Here is a 22,190-nt window from a genome sequence, read left to right as displayed (position 1 = left end):
ATTAGAAACATGATTAACATGATTTAGGGAAATTTAAAGAGATTTAATTTTCTTTTTTCTTAATTGCTACAGTTTTCTCAAGGTTGTCAAATTAAATAAGGACAATTAATGAAACAAAATTGTCACAAAAACAAACACTTAATGATTTACAATTAACTATCGATGATTTGATGATTAACTTTGATTCTTAAATCAATGGGAGCGCGAAAATAAAACCTGATGATTAAGTTAATTGCGTGATTTAATTCGCATACTTTGGTTAGGTGTAACTATTTACTTGATTGACTAGATTGTGAAAATCAATGATTACAATTAAGATCAATAATTAAGACAAGACAACACCCAATTGATTAGTTAAATTCGTAATCAACAATCAAGACGAAGAAAAAAAAATAATTAGATTAACATGGATTTTAGATTAGCGATTTGATTTAATGAAGATTTATGATTAGCTTTAATTTGATTTTTCTTCCTAATAATTAACAAATTGTCGTAATTTATCTTGTTCACCTTTTTGCAGAGGAGGAAATTGTTGAATATTTAATTGTAACAATTAACTAACCATCGAGAAAACTTTCTTTTTTTTTGTTTAATTCAATTTACCTTTTCTAGGCCAACTAAACCATGATTTTATATTTTCTCATTGTTAAGATTAACCATTAATCACAATCAAATAACAATTGAAATTGCTGAAAATGAATCTTAAAATGCTAAATGATAACAATTAAAATAATATCAATGGCAATTGATGATTTAAATTTTTAATTGTAGTTAGTAAATGATTAAAATCGTCAAGGTGATAAACTTAAAAATGAAACGAAATCCAAATTTGACATTGATAATCAACAACGAGGACTTTATTGTCTCTCCTTCAATGGATAACAATTAATTAACTATTATAATCTATTAGCTTAAAGATAGTTAATTTAATCATTGCAATGTTAATTGTTGGAAAACATGATGAACGAAAAAAAATTTGAAAAAAAGCAAATTAACGAAACAAAATTAAAGAAACAAAAAGTATCATTAGTTTGGTATACAACTAATTGTTGCTGATTCCATTGATTATTTACAGTTTATGATCAAATCAAGATGGTTATGATTATGATGATGATGATGATGATGATGATAAATGGGAGGAAGGGGGAGGAATTGATTCAGGTAGGAAGGTAAATGAATCAATGGACCACACCTTTCATGATGATGAAAATTAGGTTAAGGAAAAGTTACCAAAAACATATAAGACACAATTAAGATGATGAAGTTGTTGTTGTCTGGGCTGGTCAGTGATGATGATGAAGATGATGAGGATGATGAGAGTGAGAAGGAAGAAAAGGTAAGAAAGAGAGAGAGAGAGAGAGAGAGAAAGGGAGAATACATTGGAATCGGAAGATTCCGTTGGTTCGAACTGAAGATTGACTTGAATTCGTCGGCAGGTCAACGTATAAAAAGTAAACTGACCAAACGAATCACTTTCATTTTCCATTTTTCATTCGGTGTCAGAGGAATAATTTTTTTCATCAATATTTATAAATCATCAATTTACAATTTAGGATAAACAATTAACCTCCAAAATGATTCGAATTGTGAGTTTCATTAGTAAATTAGTTTTACTTTCAATTTTGTGCAGTTAATTTCTTTTAATTGTTATTGATTCAATTTTCTTTTCTTTTTCTCTTCCCTCCGATCATTCAAATTGTCTAGGCTACTTTTGCCATCCTTTTTATCACCGTTACTGGTCAGTTTCAAGGACAATCTTTCAATGGTCAGTCTTTTCAAACAACAACCACTCCAGCACCAATTCACCCTCCCGCTCAAGTCCACTATGTGAACATTGGTCAAGATCTTGCTGGTGACTACAAGGTAAGTTAATTAGCTTAATTACTCGATCAAAACTATCGACTAATTTGAAAATAATCTAAACCAAAATACTGATTAGTTTTCATTTATTATCCGAGAGTTGATTTCTCTTAAATGTTGAAGTAAATTGTTTACAATCAACATGCTAATTGTTGGTTATCAAAGTGTTAAGATAAACGTGTTTGAGTGTCAAAATTTGTGATTAAAAAGCTTTAATTGTGATTAACTTAGTTTTCTATCTGTTTCCCTTATTAACTTTTTGAGTATAAATTTTAAGCAATTAATCAGAATCTTAATTGATCAATAATCAGTGATTATCTTAATCAACTGTGACAATCTTGCTAATATTGCTCAAGGTGAATTTAATGGTTTAACATTGAAAGGTCAATGATTAAGCTAATTGCTGATTGTTTCATTTGGTTTTATTGCCAATTAAAAGGTTGATTAATTAATTTTCACCTGTTTAATTAGCTTTTATTTTAATTGTGTATCTTAATTTACCCAAAACTTTTAATCATATTCAAAGTTAACATATTTCTTTAAGGCTCTGATAGTAATAATTACAATTAGTATTTCTAATCAATGATTAAATCAACATTTATTGATTTTGAAGCTCAACAAAATAATTGACACTTTTAAATCATTCAAAACTGACCATTAACAATTTGTTGATTGGTTCACCAATCGATTGACCATTAATTAACCTGATAACCTTTGAATCGTGATTATTTATTAGGTACAATCAACATATTCCCATTTATATATCAACCCACCTTTCTAATGATTAACAATCAACAATTTAAATTAACTTTCTAACGACAACAATCAAAAACCAAAGAAATTAAAAATCTATCTAATCATTATCAACGATTGAACGTGATTAACGTGATTCACAATTAACGATTTCAATTGGTCAAAATGTTTCAATGATTAAATCAAACAAGATTAGGTGTGTATGTTAATTAACTGAACAACAATTAACTGATTGACATTCATTCCTTGGCTGTTTAACTATCTATTTGTAATAACAATTAATAACTTGAAAGCAATTAATTCAGTATGATTGAAAAACTCAACAAAAAAAACAATCAATGGACAATTAATTGATTGTATTATAATGATTAACATCCAGGTAACAATTAACTTTATAGTTTTTAATTATTGACCTTTTTTTTGTCAAAAATTAATCTGATCAATGACTTAATTGCTGGTCAACATACACAATTAAACCTTGACATTTAACTTATAGTAATTAAAAAAAGTTGAACTAATTAGTTAAATTGTATTTAATTTTCAAACTAAATTAATTAACTTAATGACCTCAAACATTTGATGTTGATTGTTGATCAACAAATTGATTCATTATCATTGAACTTAAATGATGATTTATATATTTCAATGATTAGGTTAATCAAACCAGGAAGAATTAAATTTGATTGAGACAATTAACAAATATCAATAATCTTTCAATGATTAGTTAATTGTTTCAATGGCTAACTGTTGATTGGAAACCTTTACCTGAGGGTAAAAAGTGAAAATTAAATTGTTCTTGTTGATTATAATCATTTGATTTGATTCTTGATCATTCAGAAAACCTGATGATTAATAATCACTTTTATCCCGGAAATATAATAATAATCAACACAATTAACTATTTGATATAATATAAGAACGTGGGTCTAATCATAACAATTTACGAAATAAAAGCCAATCCCATAATTTAGATTCGTTAACAATTAGTAACAATTGTTCCAACAATTAAATATTAATCATGAACGAAAATCATTTTTCCATTGTTACAATTTAGAATATTGTAATTTAACTGATCGCAATTAACTTTTCATTTTGATTAATCTGATTACATTTAGTTATTATCTCATTGAGTTAATTTATCATCGCCTTCATAACTAATTATACAAATTTGAAAAGGTTTTTAATCACTAATATAAATATGGATTAATTTGATTGTGTGTGGTTGTTGTTTGCTAATTGTTATGCTAATTGTGAGCATTAATTAGTAAGTTAACAGTTTGTTGTTTAAACACTTTCCTTTATTGACTTACCTTCAATTTGATTGTTATCTTTTCAATTGTTTTTCCTTAATCATCAAATAGTAATTAGTTGATTGTTGAACTTTAATTTTCCTGCGATTAGATTGATCAAGGGTCATTTTCTGATTGATTTTATTGTTTAATTTGCTCTAAATTTGGATTAATTGTTTGATTTGATTTTCTGTTTATTTTTAGTTCGGTTATGATACTGGTAAAGGTCCTTCAGGTCAATCTTTCCGAGAGGAAAGTCGTTTACCCGACGGAACCGTTAAAGGTGCTTACGGTTATGTTGATGCCAATGGTCAACAAAGGATCGTCCGTTACACCGCAGGTAAAGATGGTTTCAACATAGATGAGGACAAACCCGCTGGTTCACCCGCCGCTGCCGCTGCAACACCAGCACCTCAACCTCAACGAGCTCCAGCTCCACAATTCCAGGTGAGAATAGAATTTATAAAATTTTCGAACAATTAGATTTGAGAAACTTTCAAATTGATTTTGAACAAACCTCACTTTCTATGGTAGATAATTGAATGTTGTAAGAATTAAACTAATGTATTGAAATATTTTCCAAGTTAAATAACGAAAACGAATCCAACGAAAAATAATATTAATAGTTATTTTCTATTCTTGTATTTTTCTCGATTATCTAATATCTTATTAATTCTGTTTTATTACAGAACTTCCCACAAGCTCCACCAACAAGGTTCGCTCATCCCCCACAACCTGCCGCTGCTGCACCAACAGCCGCACCCGCTCATCAAGGTAAACAGATTTACTTAGCAATTGAAAGTGTTTATTAATAGCTCTTTGTATCTTTCATAAGGTTTCAACCCAAGCTTCAATCCACAAACCAACTCAGCTCTCCAATTCCGACTTCAACAACAAGCCCAACAACAAGCCCAGCAACAAGCTCAAGCTCAAGCTGCAGCTCAAGCTCAAGCTCAAGCACAGGCCCAAGCCCAAGCCCAAGCTCAAGCACAAGCACAAGCACAAGCTCAACAACAAGCCCAAGCTCAAGCTCAAGCTCAACAACAAGCTCAAGCCCAAGCCCAAGCCGCCGCCATTGCTCAACAACAACAACAGCAACAAGCTGCTCCACAGCAATTCCGACCCCAACCCGCTGCCCCAACATATCAATCACGACCTTCCTTTACCCCAGCTCAAGCTCAAATCGCCAACCAAATCAACTCTAACCCACTTTCCGCATTCCCCCAATTACCTGGTGTACGACTTATCCAAATCAACCCCAGACCAAATTCCCAACCCGAATCAGTTGCCCCAACTAATAACTTTGCCTCAAACAATTTAGCCGCCAACAGTTTCAGTGCCAATGGTAACACATTAGCATCAACTCCAGCCCCAGAGGAATACAATGGCCCAGTTGTAATTAACGCCGCTCTCCTCAACTACGATATTGGATCATCAAGACGAGCCAATTAAACTTAAACATCACAATTTAAATACATAAACCTCATCACATAAAGATAATTAAAAAACTTTCACAATCTAATGTTACCTGGATATGTAACAATTTATATAATACAAACAAAAACACACATCCATCAGTAACAATAAAAGTGCCAATTGTTGATTTAACAACAATTAACCACCACCAAGAACAAGAAACAATTGTGATCAACCATCATCATCAATGTTGATAAAATTTCAAAGTTAAAATTGTAAAACAACAATTAAACGAAACTTAAATTGCGAACCCTTTTTTTTTCTCACAATCAATTAATCATCAACTAAACCACAAATCTATTACATATTAGATTAATTAACGATTACAAATCTTAATTAATCATAGAAAATTAGATAATTAATCGATTGAGCAACTTCAAGTACATCGAACGAGTTAACGTAGCAATATTTTCACTCAAACGCACATTATGAACAATTTAATTTGTCGAAAGTGTGAAACAACAATTAATAGGAAAGAATAGAAAATTAAAATAAGAAAAAAAAATCAATCAATCAGATTAAATTGTAAAACGAAAGAGAAAAACAATTTAACTCTAATTATGGTTTTTCCTCTGTTGATACTTTTAGGTTCTTCCCTTTTATTGAATAAACTTCAATTGGGAATTTTTAATCAACACCAATTGAATGATAACGCTAATCAATCGTGTGGAATTAGTTTACAAGTGACCTCAGGAAATGATCGGATCATCGGTGGACGAACTGCCCTTGAGGGTGAATTCCCATGGCAAGTTTCAATTCGTCGATATTCATCAATCGAATCAAAATTTGTTCATATTTGCGGTGGTTCAATCATCTCTGATCAATGGATATTAACAGCAGCTCATTGTGTTCATGGGTAAATTGTTTTTCTTTTGTCCATTTACAACAATCAACTAATTGTCATCTCACCTTTTTAATCTACGTGACAATCAACACAATTTCCAATTCACTTGATTCCCTCTTTGGAAATTGTAATATTTTCTGTTATTCGGTTTACTCTTGTTAATCTGATTCTCTCTCTCTCTCTTCTTTATGGTTAATTGTGATTTACATGTGATTTGTTTGTTGCTCACTTGTTCCAATAATCTTATTACCTAATCAACTATTGAACATGGAAACAGAATCTACCTGACATCAGGTGGATTTCTCATTTTCTACTGATCCAGTTTTCAATATCTACACTTGACTCAGTCACATTGTTATTACTTTTCCCTCGATATTTTCCTTACAAAGCGAATCTTTGATATTTTTTTCTTTTTCTTCTTCTTCTCTTTCATTTGCTAATTAGCTGATTAATCTGAGAAAATTTCTTTTGTTTATATTTACGTACAGAATTCCTGAGAATAATTTCAAAATCGTTGCCAATATAACGAAATTATCGGAGGCCAATGATTACCATTTCGTTCATGATGTTTCAAAGATTATCGTTCATCCAGAATTTAATGAGGAAACGAATATAAATGATATTAGTCTGATTAAATTGTCTTCACCTTTGAATTTAATTAAATCAAATGGACACATGGGACCAGTTTGTCTTCCTAAATTGTTCAATGATTTACCACCGACAAGAAATGATCGTGGGTCAGTTAATTTTGTTACGGTTACTGGCTGGGGATCAACTGATGAGGAAGATGGTGACAATTCAGTTAATCTTTTAGCTGTTGATGTTATTCTGGTTGAAATGGATAAATGTAATTCAACTTATGAAGGTGGAATCGCCAGTGGCTTCATTTGTGCTGGTCTAATTGAGGGTGGGAAAGATTCATGTCAGGGTGATTCTGGTGGTCCATTGGTTTATCGGGATTCCAATGGAAAGGCTCATCTTATTGGAATTGTTTCTTGGGGTGAAGGTTGTGGACGAAAAGCTATACCAGGAGTTTATGTGGATGTTAAATACCATTTAAATTGGATCTATGATAATATTAATCGTTACAATTAAATTGAAACATCAACATGACCATTGGACTCGAAGATGATTTTATTATTTTATCCAGAGAGAGAGAGAAACGAAACTTATTATTATCATTTAACTTTTTCTGTTATAACTGTTTACCTTTAAGACTCTTTCAATCTTAAAATTAATTTCAAATCATAATATTTATTTGCATACAATTCATTAATTCGCACTTTAATTTTCCATTTAAAAACCAAAATAAATCAGCTAATTGTTGGTTAATTATATTCATCGATTTCCTTTCAACTTTAAATTCATAATTATATTTACATTCTCACTATGGTTAAGGCAAGGAATCAGATTGTTGATGATATTAGGAAATTTTCCTTTTTTCAATTCAGTGTTACAATTAGTTAATTGTTTGTTCATTTAATTCTAATTGTTAATAGTTAATTGTTTCAACTTTTTTTCAGAATAAAAAATTAATCGGTTGCTCTTAACGCCATCTGGTGTTTTCCATTGGAAACTTTGTTTGTTTACTTTTTATTTGATCACATTTTTTATTTTTCTAATTGTTTTGCTTAATTGTTGTTGGTGAATTGTTTTCATTTTGTTGTTTAAGTTAATTTAATTTGAAGTTATGAGTGATTCGTCCAGTGATTCGGAGGAAGAAGTTCCTTCATACAAGATTCACATGTGGGATCTAAACCAATGTGATCCTAAAAGATGTACCGGTCGTAAATTACAGCGACACAATTTACTGAAAACACTTAAATTGGGAAATCGTTTCGGTGGTATAATTTTATCACCTATGGCAGTTAAAAGTGTTTCACCGGAAGACAAGGAGATAATTGAAAAACATGGTATCTCGGTTGTTGATTGTTCTTGGGCCAAATTGGCAGAGACTCCTTTCCACCGGATGAAAGGTCCACACATGAGATTATTACCTTATCTTGTAGCCGCTAATCCAGTTAATTATGGTAGACCTTGTGAATTATCATGTGTTGAAGCGATTGCTGCTTGTTTTAAGATTGTTGGACTTGATAAAGCGGCTGATTATTACTTAGGGAAATTCAAATGGGGCCATGGATTTCTAACCCTTAACGATGAACTGTTTAACCTTTACAGTGAATGTAAAACCTCAAAGGAAATTGTTTCTATCCAGGAGAAATATCTTACCAGGATAAAAGAAGAAGCTGATTTACCATCTTCATCATCTTCATCATCTTCATCATCATCATCTGAAAGTTCATATTCATCAGAGGAAGAAGAAGAAGAAGATGAAAAAGAAAAAGAAACTGTAAAAAACTCTATGGTTAAAGATGAAAACAATCCAATTCCTGATGAAAAGAAAATTGATTTAAAGGAATCAGAAAATTTTCCTCAAAAAGAACTGAAAAAACTCAATTCCATCCACTTCAAATGACCCTGATTGTTCACAATTATCTGAGAAATTATCATCCATATGAAACAGTTAATCTTGTAATTAATCAACTAATTATTACAACAACTAATTCATTTCAATCTACCAAAAGGCAATCAAATTATTGTCTTAATTTATTTCTCTTTTTATCTAATTAATTCATTGAAATTCAAAGGTAGCAAAGAGATTCCAGCAAACGAAAAAGAAACTAATGATCTTTAAAAAGCTTTTAGTTTAAAATTCAATCAATTAATTAAAAAATTAAAACGAAATTAAATTATCAAGAAAAAAATCCCTGCGAATAGCAACTTACCATAGATACGCTATTTTCACGACTCATTACTTTTTCTTTGTCAACAAATGAACAAAATCTCAAAATGAGAAAGACAATTTTTCGTATCTTATTTTAATTACAATTAAATTTACTCTTTAAAATTGTGACTTAATTTATTATAGAATTAAGAATAACCTTCTAAAGAACAAAAATTGATGACAATTAAATCAATTGGTTTTTCTTTTCTTTCCATTGAAAAGCTTTTCTATTTTTCCATTTATTCATCAGCTGTTGAGAGTAATCTAACTTTCCCTTACAATGGATTTGTCATCTCCTAATAAAGGGTAAGTATTTTGTTTTTAATTGTCCGATTATTGGATTTTAACTTGGATGATTTAGTAATCTTTGTTTTCTTAACAATCACCTTTCACTCTACTGTGAGTAGTATAAAACAGTTTTCAATTTTTGATCTTCTTGAGTTGGATGGTGATGAAGACGATGATGAATACAATCCAGCTGAAGAGGAAGAGGTTGAAGATGAAGAGGAAGAATTGATTGAAGATCTATTCCTGGGTGAACCTTTACAACTACAACAACAAGAAGAAGATCAACAACATCATCATCTACAACAACAGCAACAATTATCTTCAGAAACATCGGATATCGAAATGTCGGAAAGTGATATTATCGCTTTACGAACTCGATCTAAATTTCAGATTGAAGAGGAGCCCAAAGATACTCTTGAATTTCCCGATGTAACTGAAGATCTTTATGAAGAAGCGATGGCCGAAGACGATGAATGGTCAATCTTTTTAAAAGCTCTTTTCCAAGATGATCCAAGTAAACTTCTCGATGAAGATGAAGCCAAAGATCCTGATTATGAATTTGATGATGTAAATGAAATAATTAGACGAGAAACTGGTGAAACTGGTGATGTAAATATAACCTCTCAAGAGGATGAAATGTCAATCGCACCGGTTGAAAGGATTGATTTAAAATCATTATCTTCAAGTGATCTCTCTGAATGGAGTAAATTTTTCACCAAGGAAGACATTCAACTTCTTTATCATCAAATGTCTCAACATGTCCAACTACTCACTCAACATTATCTGCTCACAATGACCAGTTCAACATTAGGTCATATCGCTGAAAATGCCTCTTTCCTGATCAAAGAATTGAATCAATTCGCTCAGGGCAAAGAGATCTCCCTGTTTGCTACTCCAAATTTATCCGATTCTTTACAAATTTTAAAAGACAATCCAATCAATCCAAGTAACATCACAGTTATTGCCAATTCTTGGCGTCAATGTCCAGTTCCTTTAAATGTCAGGCCAATAATAGCTTCTTATCCTCAAGTTTTCTGTTACCATGAACTACTACCAAACACTGGCTATCCCGATGTGACCGCTGGTGAATCCCGACGAAAAGGTAATTGCAAAACGAAAACCAAATTTAGCCGAGCTGAAGATCATTTAATCGCTCTTGGATTGGAACAATTTAAAGAGGTCGAAAAGAAACATATCTACTCATATATTCAACAACTACTTGTTCCAGTGAAAACCACTGAGCAAATTCAGATGCACGTGAAAAACAAAAAGCGTCACATTAAAGATAAATCAACAGGTAGTTACGATGAAAATAACCCGTTATCATATTATCTTAAAAATGGTAAATTGTTACCAATTTCCCGATCACTACCTGAACCTAAACTAACCTATTCAGTGTTTGATAAAATCCCTGAATGGTTATGTAAACAATTGGATCCACAATTTACTTCATCAACAAAATTAAAAGTTCTTCCCCGTCTTAAACTTTCACCTCTCAAAGGTGTTTACTCACTTAAATATCCAACGAATCCATCATCGCCCAAAAAGCAGACCAGTCTAATATTACGGCGATTTCGTTATCTTAACAAATTACCCTACATAAAACCTAAACTCAACAATCAAAACATAACCACTACAGAGATTACTAAATCATCAGAAGTACCTGTGATCAATTTAGAAAACACTCCTTTAATTGTTTCCTCACCTTTACCATCAAATAGCAGTCAATCTTTATCATCAACACCTCCATCTCCACCACCACCACCACCTCATCATCATCATCATCAACCTCCATCATCGACACCACCACCACCACCTCCATTGATTACATCAAATTTAATTGAAGAATCTCCTCCGAAAATGATAACTTGTGATGATCAATGTAATTTAGAAAGTGCTGAACAAATGTTGACCGTTGACACCGAGATGACCAGCAAAGAATCAATAAGTGAAATTGATGAACCAGAAAGAATTGAAATCGATATTTCTGAACCAATAGAAGAGGTCATTTCATCAGAAACATTTGATGAACCTGATCAAAGTCAACTTTCATCTCCCGGTCAACAATCAACCAATTTAACATCTAAAAGCGATTCACCAATAAATCCATGTTCAGTTGAAAAGGAATCAGAATCAATGACTCAAAATGAAGATGACGATGAAAGTGATCTTGCTGCATTGATGGTCGCCAGTTCGACAATTACAAGTAATAAAGGACGAAATAAATCTCATGACACTTCAAGTGGTTCGGCATCTAAAAAAGAGGCGAAAAAATCTCTCACAACCAAACATAAAGAATCAACGGTTCTCTTACTTTCCGAAGAGGATTGGCTTCTAAACGATAGTAATCGAGAACAGAAGGAACAAATTATGGTCCAATGTTTCGTGAGCAAAGTTCGAGAAGTTTTAAAAAGTGACGAGGATTATGTCCAATTCTTAACGTATTTGAGTGAATTTGGTAAAAATCGAAGTTCAAACTCGAGTGAAACCGATGGAAACGGTGGAAATAACAGTTCGATAAAAGATCTACACCATAAGACGGAGAAATTATTGCGAAAAGTAAATGCCCAACAAGTGATGGAAGATTTTGTCCTACTTTTAAACGCCTCCGAGGCCCAAGAATGCGGTAAAATGTACCAATATCTTCACTGGCGACGATACCTGAGCTTCATCCGTAAACTGGAGGTTTACTCAGCGGTGGAACCAAATTGTATCCCTCGATTGCATAAAACTTTAATACAATTAAAAGCATCTGAAACTCCCGTTGACAAACAACGACTTAAAGCTGCCGTTAGTAAAGCAATTAGTGGTCATCCATATCTAATTAATGAATTTTCTAGTCTCTTTCTTGATGAGAAACCTAAAAGTTATTTATTTGCAAGTGATGAAGATTTTGATAACCTTGTGATAACCAATGTTCAAAATGTACCCAATTTACCGGCCACAGTTGAAGTGAACAGTGAAAGCGATGGCGGAGGTGCTGGTAGTTCGGGTCTCGGTGTTGGGGTTCGATTCTTGCTGATGATTTATTTGAAAATGTTTCCGTTGATATAAGTGGAGATGAACGTAAATATGGAACCAATGAATGTCCCTGTAAATTGTGTCATAATAATAGTAATAATAACAATACCAATGGAAATATTTCCAGCATCGGTAGTAACAATAATAGTGTTAATAGTAATACCATTGACGGTGGAAATCTTGCCACTGCCGCTTCGAATCCAATTCCTGCCACTTGTACTTCTAATTCTACCACCGTCATCGCTACAACTTCATCGGTTATTGGTCTTCCATTAGGTGAACCAGAAGGATCTAAACGTAATCAACAGTCACAATCAACTACTGTACCACCGTTGCGTCATTGCGCTGCCTGTAGTTTAAGGTTCATCGGTGGTAAAATTTATCTTCAAGGTCCGAAAAAAATGCAACCCGCTGAGGTACAATATACACCAGTTCGAGAATCTCGTTCATCTGTAATCATTTCAACTCGAAATCAACAACAGCAACAATCAAAACAATCCAATCAACAAGTGGCAATTGCTTCACCTTCATCTCCAATTAAATCACCAATTGTAAATGAACCAAGTCCAATTGTCAGAAGTGATTCAGTTAGTGATTCTAATGATGAACGATCTTGGACTTTGGCGGAGGATAAATTGCTACTCGAATTTTGTAAAGCTAAAGTTTCAAACGACGATGAAGCAAATCTAATCGAACTGTTCAACGAAATCGCTTGTAAACTCAATCGACCCTGTGATCATGTTGTTGAAAGATTTAACAGATTAATGGAATTATTTAAAAACGAGTCATCAATAGTGGACACAAATCAGTCAGAAATCGGTGAAGGTCCATCAAACCTCAATAAAGATCAGATAACGGAAACGGAAGATGAACCCCAAGAGACAGTTATTGTTGAAGCTGTTTCGACGGACTTAAATTAAATCAACGTAATATTTGTAATAATTTACTAAACAAATTTTCTGTATTTAATACAATTTGCTTTTCTATCAACAAAAACAATGTTATATATTGTGTACAATTAACAACGGCAACAATTAACCGAAAGATGAGCAATTGATGTATCCTCAAGTGATGAGATGCTGAAAGAGAGAAACAAAGTCTTTTAAATAGCAATTATTGTAAAGATGATTTAACAATGGAAAATTTTTATATTCCAGATTAAATTCTGATTCTTTTCATGATAATTGTTGTTTCCCTTTTTTCAAATGATTGTCGCAATTTTGATTGCTCGTTGAAAATATTTATCGGCTTCATGGAAATTATTAGTTAAATTTAATAAAGTTCCCACATCGCTCAGTAAAACCATCGTTTGATGTCCATTTGGACCATTAACTTTTTCGCAAATTTTCAACGAATCGAGAGTATATTTCAAGGCACTTTCGAACTCTTTTTTACGAAGTAAATGTTTCCCATAGAAATCAAGTACCATTCCATAAAGAGCATAACTATTAATTTCTTCATTGGTTAATTCGTTTTCTCCTTTGGTTAATTTTTCTTCGATTCAAAGGTGGTTGATTCTTTTCTTTTGAATATCAATACAATGATTAAAACCAACATCGCTTTTGGAAAATTTTCCTAATTTACTGTAAATTGTAGCCAATTTAATCGATATTTCAACCATTGCTTCATGATCTTCTTCAATTCCTAAAAGAAAACAAGTATCAATAAATACATAATATTGTTATTTAATTGTTATACAGCCAAAGACTTCGAGTTTTCAACCACTTGTTGAATCGTTCATACAATTATTAGTTCAAAAAATTTATCTGATTCTTTACAAATTTTAAAAGACAATCCAAGTAACATCACAGTTATTGCCAATTCTTGGCGTCAATGTCCAGTTCCTTTATATCAAATTTTCCGGTTTTCTCTTTGTTTATGTTTTTAACTTATCAGGAAACGGAAATTATATCAACATTTTCATGTTTTTTCATTTGCTTATAAAAGGGAAAGTATTTTTTTCGCCATCACAACCTCGAATTTTTGTTGTATTTATAATGCAATCTTGGCTAAAATCTAGATCTTCTGAATCACCAGTCCCATTTTTAGCAACAGTCAACAAAGTTTGTGAACATCTACAAATTGAAAAAATGGGGTTTGGTTTCAATAAGACTCAAGTTGGCGTCGTTATCTTGTGGTTCACCAGAACAGAAAATGTGCCGATAAATTGGGAGGCCATAGCTCAACAAATTAACTACATGGACACTACTTCAGAAACACCATGGGCAATGGATAAAGTACTTGCCTTCTACGGTGCGGTATCAGATGAATACCTCGAACGGACCAAGGAATATCAGTGCCACATGGCTCAAATTTACATCGATAGGCGTAAAATTGACTTCGAATCAGCCTAATCTCCACCACCACCACCACCTCATCATCATCAGGTCAAGAGGTCATTTCATCAGAAACATTTGATGAACCTGATCAAAGTCAACTTTCATCTCCCGGTCAACAATCAACCAATTTAACATCTAAAAGCGATTCACCAATAAATCCATGTTCAGTTGAAAAGGAATCGGAATCAATGACTCAAAATGAAGATGACGATGAAAGTGATCTTGCTGCATTGATGGTCGCCAGTTCGACAATTACAAGTAATAAAGGACGAAATAAATCTCATGACACTTCAAGTGGTTCGGCATCTAAAAAAGAGGCGAAAAAATCTCTCACAACTAAACATAAAGAATCAACAGTTCTCTTACTTTCCGAAGAGGATTGGCTTCTAAACGATAGTAATCTGAGAACAGAAGGAACAAATTAAATCAACGTAATATTTGTAATAATTTACTAAACAAATTTTCTGTATTTAATACAATTTGCTTTTCTATCAACAAAAACAATGTTATATATTGTGTACAATTAACAACGGCAACAATTAACCGAAAGATGAGCAATTGATGTATCCTCAAGTGATGAGATGCTGAAAGAGAGAAACAAAGTCTTTTAAATAGCAATTATTGTAAAGATGATTTAACAATGGAAAATTTTTATATTCCAGATTAAATTCTGATTCTTTTCATGATAATTGTTGTTTCACTTTTTTCAAACAATCTTCGGCCATGTTCATGATTGTTGTGTCTTCATCTTTACGAGCAATTCTGTATGAAGCATCACAGTTAGTTTGAGCGAGGGAATAATTTTTTCTCATTAAATTGTTCATTCCGATATTGTAGTAAAGTGTTTTCAGATGATCAGAATCAATGATTGTCGCAATTTTGATTGCTCGTTGAAAATATTTATCGGCTTCATGGAAATTATTAGTTAAATTTAATAAAGTTCCCACATCGCTCAGTAAAACCATCGTTTGATGTCCATTTGGACCATTAACTTTTTCGCAAATTTTCAACGAATCGAGAGTATATTTCAAGGCACTTTCAAACTCTTTTTTACGAAGTAAATGTTTCCCATAGAAATCAAGTACCATTCCATAAAGAGCATAACTGTTGATTTCTTCATTGGTTAATTCGTTTTCTCCTTTGGTTAATTTTGCTTCGATTCCAAGGTGGTTGATTCTTTTCTTTTGAATATCAATACAATGATTAAAACCAACATCGCTTTTGGAAAATTTTCCTAATTTACTGTAAATTGTAGCCAATTTAATCGATATTTCAACCATTGCTTCATGATCTTCTTCAATTCCTAAAAGAAAACAAGTATCAATAAATACATAATATTGTTATTTAATTGTTATACAGCCAAAGACTTCGAGTTTTCAACCACTTGTTGAATCGTTCATACAATTATTAGTTCAAAAAGTGGTTTAAAACTCAGAGTCTTGAGATTATAATTGTTACCTTGTTTTAGAAGACGTTTTATCAGATCTTTGTAGATTGTTTCTGATTTTTCTAAATCACCTTTGAGAAATGCATTATTTCCCAATAAAGAATATATATAAATGACTGCTTTCTCGTTATCCTTTCAGAATAGAAAAAAAGATCAACATTAATATAACCGAATCATGGTTAAATCTTTTTCCACTAACCATATTCACAGAATTTGTAAGTGCTGCATGTAGTATAATCTCAGCTTTGTCAAACTCTTCTCGTTGCATACAAAGAATACCTCGTTTGATTGTCAGGATGAAAGGATCTTCTTTAGATAATAAATCTTCCCATCCCAAGAACGATAATAATCCAGAAACAAAACCAGCAGCTAATAAACTGAGAGAAGAAATTAAAAAATCAAATGATGATAATCAATCTCTTATAAAAATTTCAACTTACGGTGATTGATAACCAGAATTATCTTCATCCTTTTTATCTCCTTGTCCATGGTCACTTCTAAAACTATTAAATCTATCAACCACTTGTTGATTTAAGCTTGAAGATAATCTAATTGGAAACTGATTAATCCGAGTAACTGGATTAACCAAATTCTTGCATCGTAATAAATTATTAAACCAAATACCTGATGAATGGTGATAATCACACAGACTTTGACAATTTAATCTTAATTTAGTTACACTGGATAAAGTATTAATTGTCGGAAAACGAAAATGAAACATGATTGAACTTCTTTAAATCGACAACAATTAAAATTGTCACTTTTTGTTTACATTTGATTGGGAAAAAAAAATTTCTCTTTCAAGTTGTTCGTACAACTGTTGGTCTATTTATCGAGCAAAAAGATCACATGACCGAGCACATGTTTAGAATTTCATTTTTTTGTTTTGGTTTATTTTCTGTTTCATTTAAATGTTTTTCTCTTTTAATTTAATTGTTTAACTTTATTTTACTTTGGTATTTGTTGAAATTTATACTTTTCACATTAGATGGAAGATCGGATTAAATTTGATTCGAAAGAAATTTTCAATTCTTTCAATTCAAATGTCGGAGATTTAACATCTTTCCTCAGGTGAGTTTTGTGATGAACGTTTTTTTTTCTTATAAATTTTGATTATTTCAATTCTTTTTTTTAATTGTTTATATTGTTGATTGAATCTATAGACCTGATGATCAAAGAGTGAACAATTTTCGACAGTTGACTAGTAAATTGTTTGAATGTTTAAAAGACAATTCTGGTGTTGGGATTAAAGCTCTGGTTACAAAAGGATTTGATGAAGAGCAGATTTGGGCTCAAATCGAACAGGACAATCAAGCCTTTTTGAAAAATCTCGATGATGATGTTTCTAAGTTAACTATCGCATCTAAACAGCAAGTGAAAAAATCCAAAAAGAAGATACCAGCTCAATTTAGGATCGATGAAGAGGATGAAGATGATCTAGATTTTGATGATGAAAAATTTGATGAAGATGATGACGAAAACGAAGATGATGCTGATGATGATGAAGAAGAGGAAGAGGAGGAAGATGGAGAAGAAGACGAGGATTTTGCTGATGTAGAAGATGAAGACATTGAAGGTGATGACACTGATTTCGCTAACCTTTTGGGACCCGCAAGTTCAGATGAAGATGATGATATTGATAACCTGTTAGGACCTAGAGAAATTGCTGCTCGAAATTCAGGTTTATCTACTTTTGAAAAAGAACAGCAGTTATTAAAAGAACGAATTGCAAAACTAGAAGACGATAATTTGTCAGCTAAACCGTGGAAATTAACTGGTGAAGTGACAGCCGATAAAAGGCCGTCAAACAGTTTACTCGAAGATCACTTGCAATATGATTTTGTTTCTCGTCCAGCGCCAATAATTGACAAAGATGTTGCCGAGAGTATAGAGAATTTAATCAAACAACGAATTAAAGATGGAATCTGGGACGATGTGGAACGTAAAGTGAAACCCAATGAGAAACCATTCGAATACAAGAGACGATTAATTCTCGACCAAGAGAAAAGTAAAGTGGGTCTTGGTGAAATCTACGAGAAAGATTATCTTCAAAAAACAACCGAGGAAAAAGTTGAACAAGAAAATGAAACACATAAAGAAGTTCGCAAATTAATGGCCTCCGTTTTCCTACAATTAGATGCACTTTCAAGTTACCACTTTACTCCCAAACCACCAGAACCCGAAATCAAGATTATCCGAAACTTACCCGCTATTACAGCGGAAGAGGCAATTCCAGTGTCCGTGGGTGAAGGTACTCTCCTTGCTCCCGAAGAGATCAAGGAAAAACCAAAGAGACCAATTAAGGGAGACACAGAAAAAGATTCAACTGATCGTAAACATGATCGTCGCGTTAAAAAACACCGACAGAAAGTAATTGCTGCCAGAAAGAGTAAAAATCAACCTTCGAGTAAAATTACATCACAAAATAGCCAAAAACAGGCTGAAAAAATCGAGAAGACAAAGAATATCAAACAATTTTCAATTTCACAATTGAAAACTTAATTAAGACAATTAACTTAATTTGATCAATAAAATATATTTACATAAGAATATAAGTTAATTGGTTAATCTTATTGATTGTTCTCAAATAACTTCGATCAACGAAGACCAATATTTACAAGAGATTGAGGTAACCTTGCGGTCGAAATCAATTTTAATCGGGACACTTGAAGTTTTAATTTGATTCGGATTCAAACCTAATTGTCCCCACTTGTTCCAGCCCCATGAATATAATGAACCATTTTCCGAAATGGCCATTGAATGACGAGAACCACAGCTAATGGAGGTGAAATTAATTGATTCGATGTTGATTAATGTCGGCAATGATTTGACAGATTCACTGTTGTTTCCAATCCCTGTAGACGTAATCAAATTAGAATTGAGATTTTTTTTGTTCTTCTTCGAGAATATAATTACCTAATTGTCCACTTTCATTCCAACCCCAAGCATAAATGTCACCGAACTCGGAGAGAGCAAGTGAATGCCAACCACCGGCGGAAATTTGCATGATTCTGATTCCACTGAGAGCTTCAATCTCTTTCTGTCCATCGAAAACATCTTCCAAACTACCAAGGCCAAGTTGACCTTTTGTACCTCGGCCATAAGAGTAAACGAGGCCATTTCTTGTTAGAAGTAGAATATGCTCATGGCCACATGAAACCGAAACGAAAACATCATCAGAATTTTGTAATTTCAGAGTAACCGGAGATTCCTCTTCATCCATTCCAATAACTGTTCCATCTTCCATGAGAACACAAACAAAACTGGAACCAATGCTAATCTCTTGTACTCTTGCTCCATCTCGATTTAATTGATCAACGATCTCAGGTTCAGTGTGATACTCTTGTGACCTCCATCTTTTCAATTTCCGATCAGAAAGCACCAAGAAAACATCCTTATTACCGCACTCTAAACGCTTTAGATCCCAACTTTTGGTCAGATTACATTCACGAATCACTGGATCTTTTTTAGGACCAGGAACGGAGGCCAAATAAAGTAAATGTCCACTCTCAGTAATAATAAACAACGAACACCAACCAATGAAACCTTTTTTCACTCGATTTCCATATTTACCATCAGATAAGTTAACCTCATTAAGAGGGATAATTAGTTTATCTTCAGACTTTTCTCCATCTTCGCCCTCACCCTCATCAGATTTACTAATCAACTTAAGATGAGACTTGTAACCACAATAAAACAATTCCAACATGATATCAATTCGAACAATCAAATTTCAAATTACTTGATCACAATTGACAGAAAAAAATTACTCGAAAATCAACAAGAAAACTGTCAACAAACCCAAGGAATAATTTGCAAAGATAAACAAAAAGAAAGGAGAAAATGAAGAAGCGGGAAAAGTGGAATATGAAAATTGGATCGAACGGAATTTTTAATAGTTGATAAGTTCGAATGTGAAATTTATTGAAAGGAAATCGAATTTCCACTTTTAGTTATCATAATTTACCATTGGAATTAGAATTAAAATTTCAATGAAACTCTTTTAGTTTAAGTTTGTCGATTGTGATTTCGTGGGTTTTTTTGGTGGCTTGGATGTGGTAGATCCTGGTTTGGTTCCATTCGGCCAAACGGGTTTACGAGTCGATGACAAGGGTGAACTGAATGAATTCTCGAACAGGTCAAGGTGATGTTCGTGCTCCTTTATGGCCTCACGATGAAGTCGAGCCAATTCTTCACGAGTGATCCTCGACCGAGGCTTCTTTGAGTCCGTGACTTTCGCTTCACCCTCGTCTTCACAGCGACAAAACTGACCAGCCATCAGCCTGGAACAAGATTCAAATGAACAATTTCAATTAGATAGACAATCAATCCAATCATAATTCAACGATACAAAATAATTAATATAAAAGTAACAATTAACTTACATAATCAAAATTGAAACAATAACAAATCGAAACATTTTAATGATGATAATTATCAATTAGTGTTGGAAAACAAATTAGAGGTAACAAATTATTATCGAAATGATCTTATAATGAAACACAATGGGAAGGAAAATTTAATTAACCTTATCAACAATCAATGGAAAAGTGACCTAATTGTTAATAAATCAAAAGTCTTTTATATAGTAAATTGCAAAGCTTTTGTAATTTGATCCATTAAAAGGATCAATTAACATTTGTAAATGATTAAGAATCAACTTTTTAAATATGATTAATATATGTAAGATTAAACTGTTAACCTGTGTAATTAATTGTAATCAAATCTTGTTCCTTGACAATTAACAGGTAGTATTACCAAGACATTAAGTCAATTTTCAATACCGAGTCAAATTGTTCAACTGTAATCAAATCAACTTGTTGACAAATTGTGATTGAATCACTTTCGTATTAATCAGCTCTATTAGCAATTAATAATAAAATATCAAGTCGATTTGCTTAATTATGCTTATTGATTTTAATGGAAAAAAATTATTAACTCATTTGGTTTACAAAATTAATGGCGAGTAACTTTAGCTGTAGGGTCAATACCAAAGGTGATTGATGATTTATAATCAGCTCCTTTGCTGACCAAATCAAGAATTGTTTCATTACCATGGTTTCGGTAGATTCCGTCGTTTTCATTGAGGGTGATTCGTTGGGTATTGGTCGAGTAGGGGTCAATTAGCTTAAGTTCACTGGGTAGTTCGCTCTTGAAGAAAATTTGACCAACGTATAAGATGTCAGCTTGTTCAGTTGAGTTTTTGGGATAAACTTCAATGTGAATGTGAAGGCAACGTCCAGTATACCAACCAGGAATAACAGTTCTAAAGTTAACTTGACCATTTGAATCGGTCACTTGGTAACCTCGAAGGAATCGTTCGTCGGAAACGGGAGTTGGTCTTCCACCATGTCCTCCCATACCAGGTTCTCGTTCACCGAGTCCACCAGGTCCTCCTGGTCCTCCTGGTCCTCCGGGTGGTCGTCTATCGTTACCTGGTCCTCCGTGATGTCCACCTTGACCAATTGAATGTGGTGGTGGTGGTCCACTTCCTCCATTGTTGACACCTGAGTATTTACCTGTGGCATTTGTATGCCAAATGTGGACATACATGTTTTCCATTGGATTACAATCGTTTGAGTTTACCACGTTGATGTTAAGGTCTAAATAGATACCAGATTGACCATCGGTAATATCAGATCGCTCGTGGTCATCAGGAAGGTAAAATGGACCTTCGGTGTTGAAAGGTGAGAGGACACATTGATGTTGATTGGCTTCTCGTTTGTATTTAGCACAGCTAATTACGGTTCGATCATGTTCAAGGTATTTACCTGGTCGATCAGGATCAGCAAATGCTGAGCCAATGATGGTAATTAAAACACAAGTAACAATTAGTTTTACCATTTTAATGACAATTTGATTTCTCTTTCAAATAACTAATATGAAATATTAACTAATGAAATTCATTGATCAATCAGACACTTTTATATAATATACTATTAATAATCTGTACTACTGAAGATCGATTAATTTAATTGTGTAATTGATAAAAGTTGTATCATCAATATAAAATTTTAATCTCTAAAAGTAACAATTAAAAAAGATGAGAACAATCAACTTATTGTTTAATTTTATCAATAAATTATTT

The 22,190-nt window shown here is 32.7% G+C and overlaps 8 protein-coding genes across 8 annotated transcripts; 5 read left to right on the top strand and 3 right to left on the bottom strand.

Moving 5' to 3' along the window:
• Positions 1-1,426: 1,426 nt before the first annotated feature.
• On the top strand, positions 1,427-5,628 carry LOC128396245 (uncharacterized). The gene is made up of 5 exons (XM_053356805.1): positions 1,427-1,586; positions 1,705-1,863; positions 4,107-4,349; positions 4,592-4,676; positions 4,738-5,628. The coding sequence occupies exons 1-5, from the start codon at positions 1,575-1,577 to the stop codon at positions 5,352-5,354; spliced, it is 1,116 nt and encodes a 371-aa protein (XP_053212780.1). The 5' UTR covers positions 1,427-1,574; the 3' UTR covers positions 5,355-5,628.
• A 171-nt stretch (positions 5,629-5,799) lies between these two features.
• On the top strand, positions 5,800-7,554 carry LOC128396333 (trypsin-1-like). Its single transcript, XM_053356907.1, has 2 exons — positions 5,800-6,234; positions 6,711-7,554. Exons 1-2 carry the CDS (start codon positions 5,939-5,941, stop codon positions 7,315-7,317), a joined length of 903 nt encoding a protein of 300 aa, XP_053212882.1. The 5' UTR covers positions 5,800-5,938; the 3' UTR covers positions 7,318-7,554.
• Positions 7,555-7,800: 246 nt separating this feature from the next.
• Positions 7,801-8,806, top strand: LOC128396377 (18S rRNA aminocarboxypropyltransferase-like). Its single transcript, XM_053356946.1, has one exon. The coding sequence runs from the start codon at positions 7,913-7,915 to the stop codon at positions 8,696-8,698; it is 786 nt and encodes a 261-aa protein (XP_053212921.1). The 5' UTR covers positions 7,801-7,912; the 3' UTR covers positions 8,699-8,806.
• Positions 8,807-9,167: 361 nt separating this feature from the next.
• Positions 9,168-13,500, top strand: LOC128396437 (GON-4-like protein). The gene is made up of 3 exons (XM_053357025.1): positions 9,168-9,313; positions 9,415-12,220; positions 12,283-13,500. The coding sequence occupies exons 1-3, from the start codon at positions 9,288-9,290 to the stop codon at positions 13,234-13,236; spliced, it is 3,786 nt and encodes a 1,261-aa protein (XP_053213000.1). The 5' UTR covers positions 9,168-9,287; the 3' UTR covers positions 13,237-13,500.
• A 1,587-nt stretch (positions 13,501-15,087) lies between these two features.
• Positions 15,088-16,914, bottom strand: LOC128396237 (tetratricopeptide repeat protein 19, mitochondrial-like). The gene is made up of 4 exons (XM_053356798.1): positions 16,543-16,914; positions 16,302-16,479; positions 16,114-16,234; positions 15,088-15,958 (listed from the first exon to the last, which is right to left on the bottom strand). Exons 1-4 carry the CDS (start codon positions 16,821-16,823, stop codon positions 15,336-15,338), a joined length of 1,203 nt encoding a protein of 400 aa, XP_053212773.1. The 5' UTR covers positions 16,824-16,914; the 3' UTR covers positions 15,088-15,335.
• A 57-nt stretch (positions 16,915-16,971) lies between these two features.
• On the top strand, positions 16,972-18,657 carry LOC128396227 (U3 small nucleolar ribonucleoprotein protein MPP10-like). The gene is made up of 2 exons (XM_053356788.1): positions 16,972-17,173; positions 17,266-18,657. Exons 1-2 carry the CDS (start codon positions 17,091-17,093, stop codon positions 18,602-18,604), a joined length of 1,422 nt encoding a protein of 473 aa, XP_053212763.1. The 5' UTR covers positions 16,972-17,090; the 3' UTR covers positions 18,605-18,657.
• A 5-nt stretch (positions 18,658-18,662) lies between these two features.
• On the bottom strand, positions 18,663-20,863 carry LOC128396266 (uncharacterized). Its single transcript, XM_053356825.1, has 3 exons — positions 20,488-20,863; positions 19,019-20,385; positions 18,663-18,957 (listed from the first exon to the last, which is right to left on the bottom strand). The coding sequence occupies exons 2-3, from the start codon at positions 19,809-19,811 to the stop codon at positions 18,686-18,688; spliced, it is 1,065 nt and encodes a 354-aa protein (XP_053212800.1). The 5' UTR covers positions 19,812-20,385; positions 20,488-20,863; the 3' UTR covers positions 18,663-18,685.
• Positions 20,864-20,995: 132 nt separating this feature from the next.
• LOC128396342 (uncharacterized) lies at positions 20,996-21,979 on the bottom strand. The gene has a single exon (XM_053356919.1). It carries the CDS (start codon positions 21,944-21,946, stop codon positions 21,059-21,061), a length of 888 nt encoding a protein of 295 aa, XP_053212894.1. The 5' UTR covers positions 21,947-21,979; the 3' UTR covers positions 20,996-21,058.
• Between the last annotated feature and the right edge of the window lie 211 nt (positions 21,980-22,190).

This window comes from Panonychus citri, unplaced genomic scaffold (assembly GCF_014898815.1).
Source record: "Panonychus citri isolate SS breed McGregor unplaced genomic scaffold, ASM1489881v1 Contig00023, whole genome shotgun sequence".
NCBI classification, from domain to species: Eukaryota; Metazoa; Arthropoda; class Arachnida; order Trombidiformes; family Tetranychidae; genus Panonychus; species Panonychus citri.
Note: the sequence above shows the minus strand (reverse complement) of the source record. Positions and strands in the feature narration are given on the sequence as shown.

Bases quoted from the DNA above. Each gene is read 5' to 3' on its own strand.
- LOC128396227 (XM_053356788.1), top strand. From the start codon at position 17,091: ATGGAAGATCGGATTAAATTTGATTCGAAAGAAATTTTCAATTCTTTC. The intron at 17,174-17,265 runs GTGAGTTTTGTG...TTGAATCTATAG, and splicing joins GATTTAACATCTTTCCTCAG to ACCTGATGATCAAAGAGTGA.
- LOC128396245 (XM_053356805.1), top strand. The intron at 4,350-4,591 runs GTGAGAATAGAA...GTTTTATTACAG, and splicing joins CTCCAGCTCCACAATTCCAG to AACTTCCCACAAGCTCCACC. The intron at 4,677-4,737 runs GTAAACAGATTT...ATCTTTCATAAG, and splicing joins AGCCGCACCCGCTCATCAAG to GTTTCAACCCAAGCTTCAAT.
- LOC128396266 (XM_053356825.1), bottom strand. From the start codon at position 19,811: ATGTTGGAATTGTTTTATTGTGGTTACAAGTCTCATCTTAAGTTGATT. The intron at 18,958-19,018 runs GTAATTATATTC...TTACGTCTACAG, and splicing joins GAATGAAAGTGGACAATTAG to GGATTGGAAACAACAGTGAA.
- LOC128396333 (XM_053356907.1), top strand. From the start codon at position 5,939: ATGGTTTTTCCTCTGTTGATACTTTTAGGTTCTTCCCTTTTATTGAAT. The intron at 6,235-6,710 runs GTAAATTGTTTT...ATTTACGTACAG, and splicing joins GCAGCTCATTGTGTTCATGG to AATTCCTGAGAATAATTTCA.
- LOC128396437 (XM_053357025.1), top strand. From the start codon at position 9,288: ATGGATTTGTCATCTCCTAATAAAGG. The intron at 9,314-9,414 runs GTAAGTATTTTG...TACTGTGAGTAG, and splicing joins TTGTCATCTCCTAATAAAGG to TATAAAACAGTTTTCAATTT. The intron at 12,221-12,282 runs GTACCCAATTTA...AGGTGCTGGTAG, and splicing joins TGATAACCAATGTTCAAAAT to TTCGGGTCTCGGTGTTGGGG.
- LOC128396377 (XM_053356946.1), top strand. From the start codon at position 7,913: ATGAGTGATTCGTCCAGTGATTCGGAGGAAGAAGTTCCTTCATACAAG.
- LOC128396342 (XM_053356919.1), bottom strand. From the start codon at position 21,946: ATGGTAAAACTAATTGTTACTTGTGTTTTAATTACCATCATTGGCTCA.
- LOC128396237 (XM_053356798.1), bottom strand. From the start codon at position 16,823: ATGTTTCATTTTCGTTTTCCGACAATTAATACTTTATCCAGTGTAACT. The intron at 16,480-16,542 runs GTAAGTTGAAAT...TTCTTCTCTCAG, and splicing joins AATTCTGGTTATCAATCACC to TTTATTAGCTGCTGGTTTTG. The intron at 16,235-16,301 runs GTTAGTGGAAAA...CTATTCTGAAAG, and splicing joins TTACAAATTCTGTGAATATG to GATAACGAGAAAGCAGTCAT.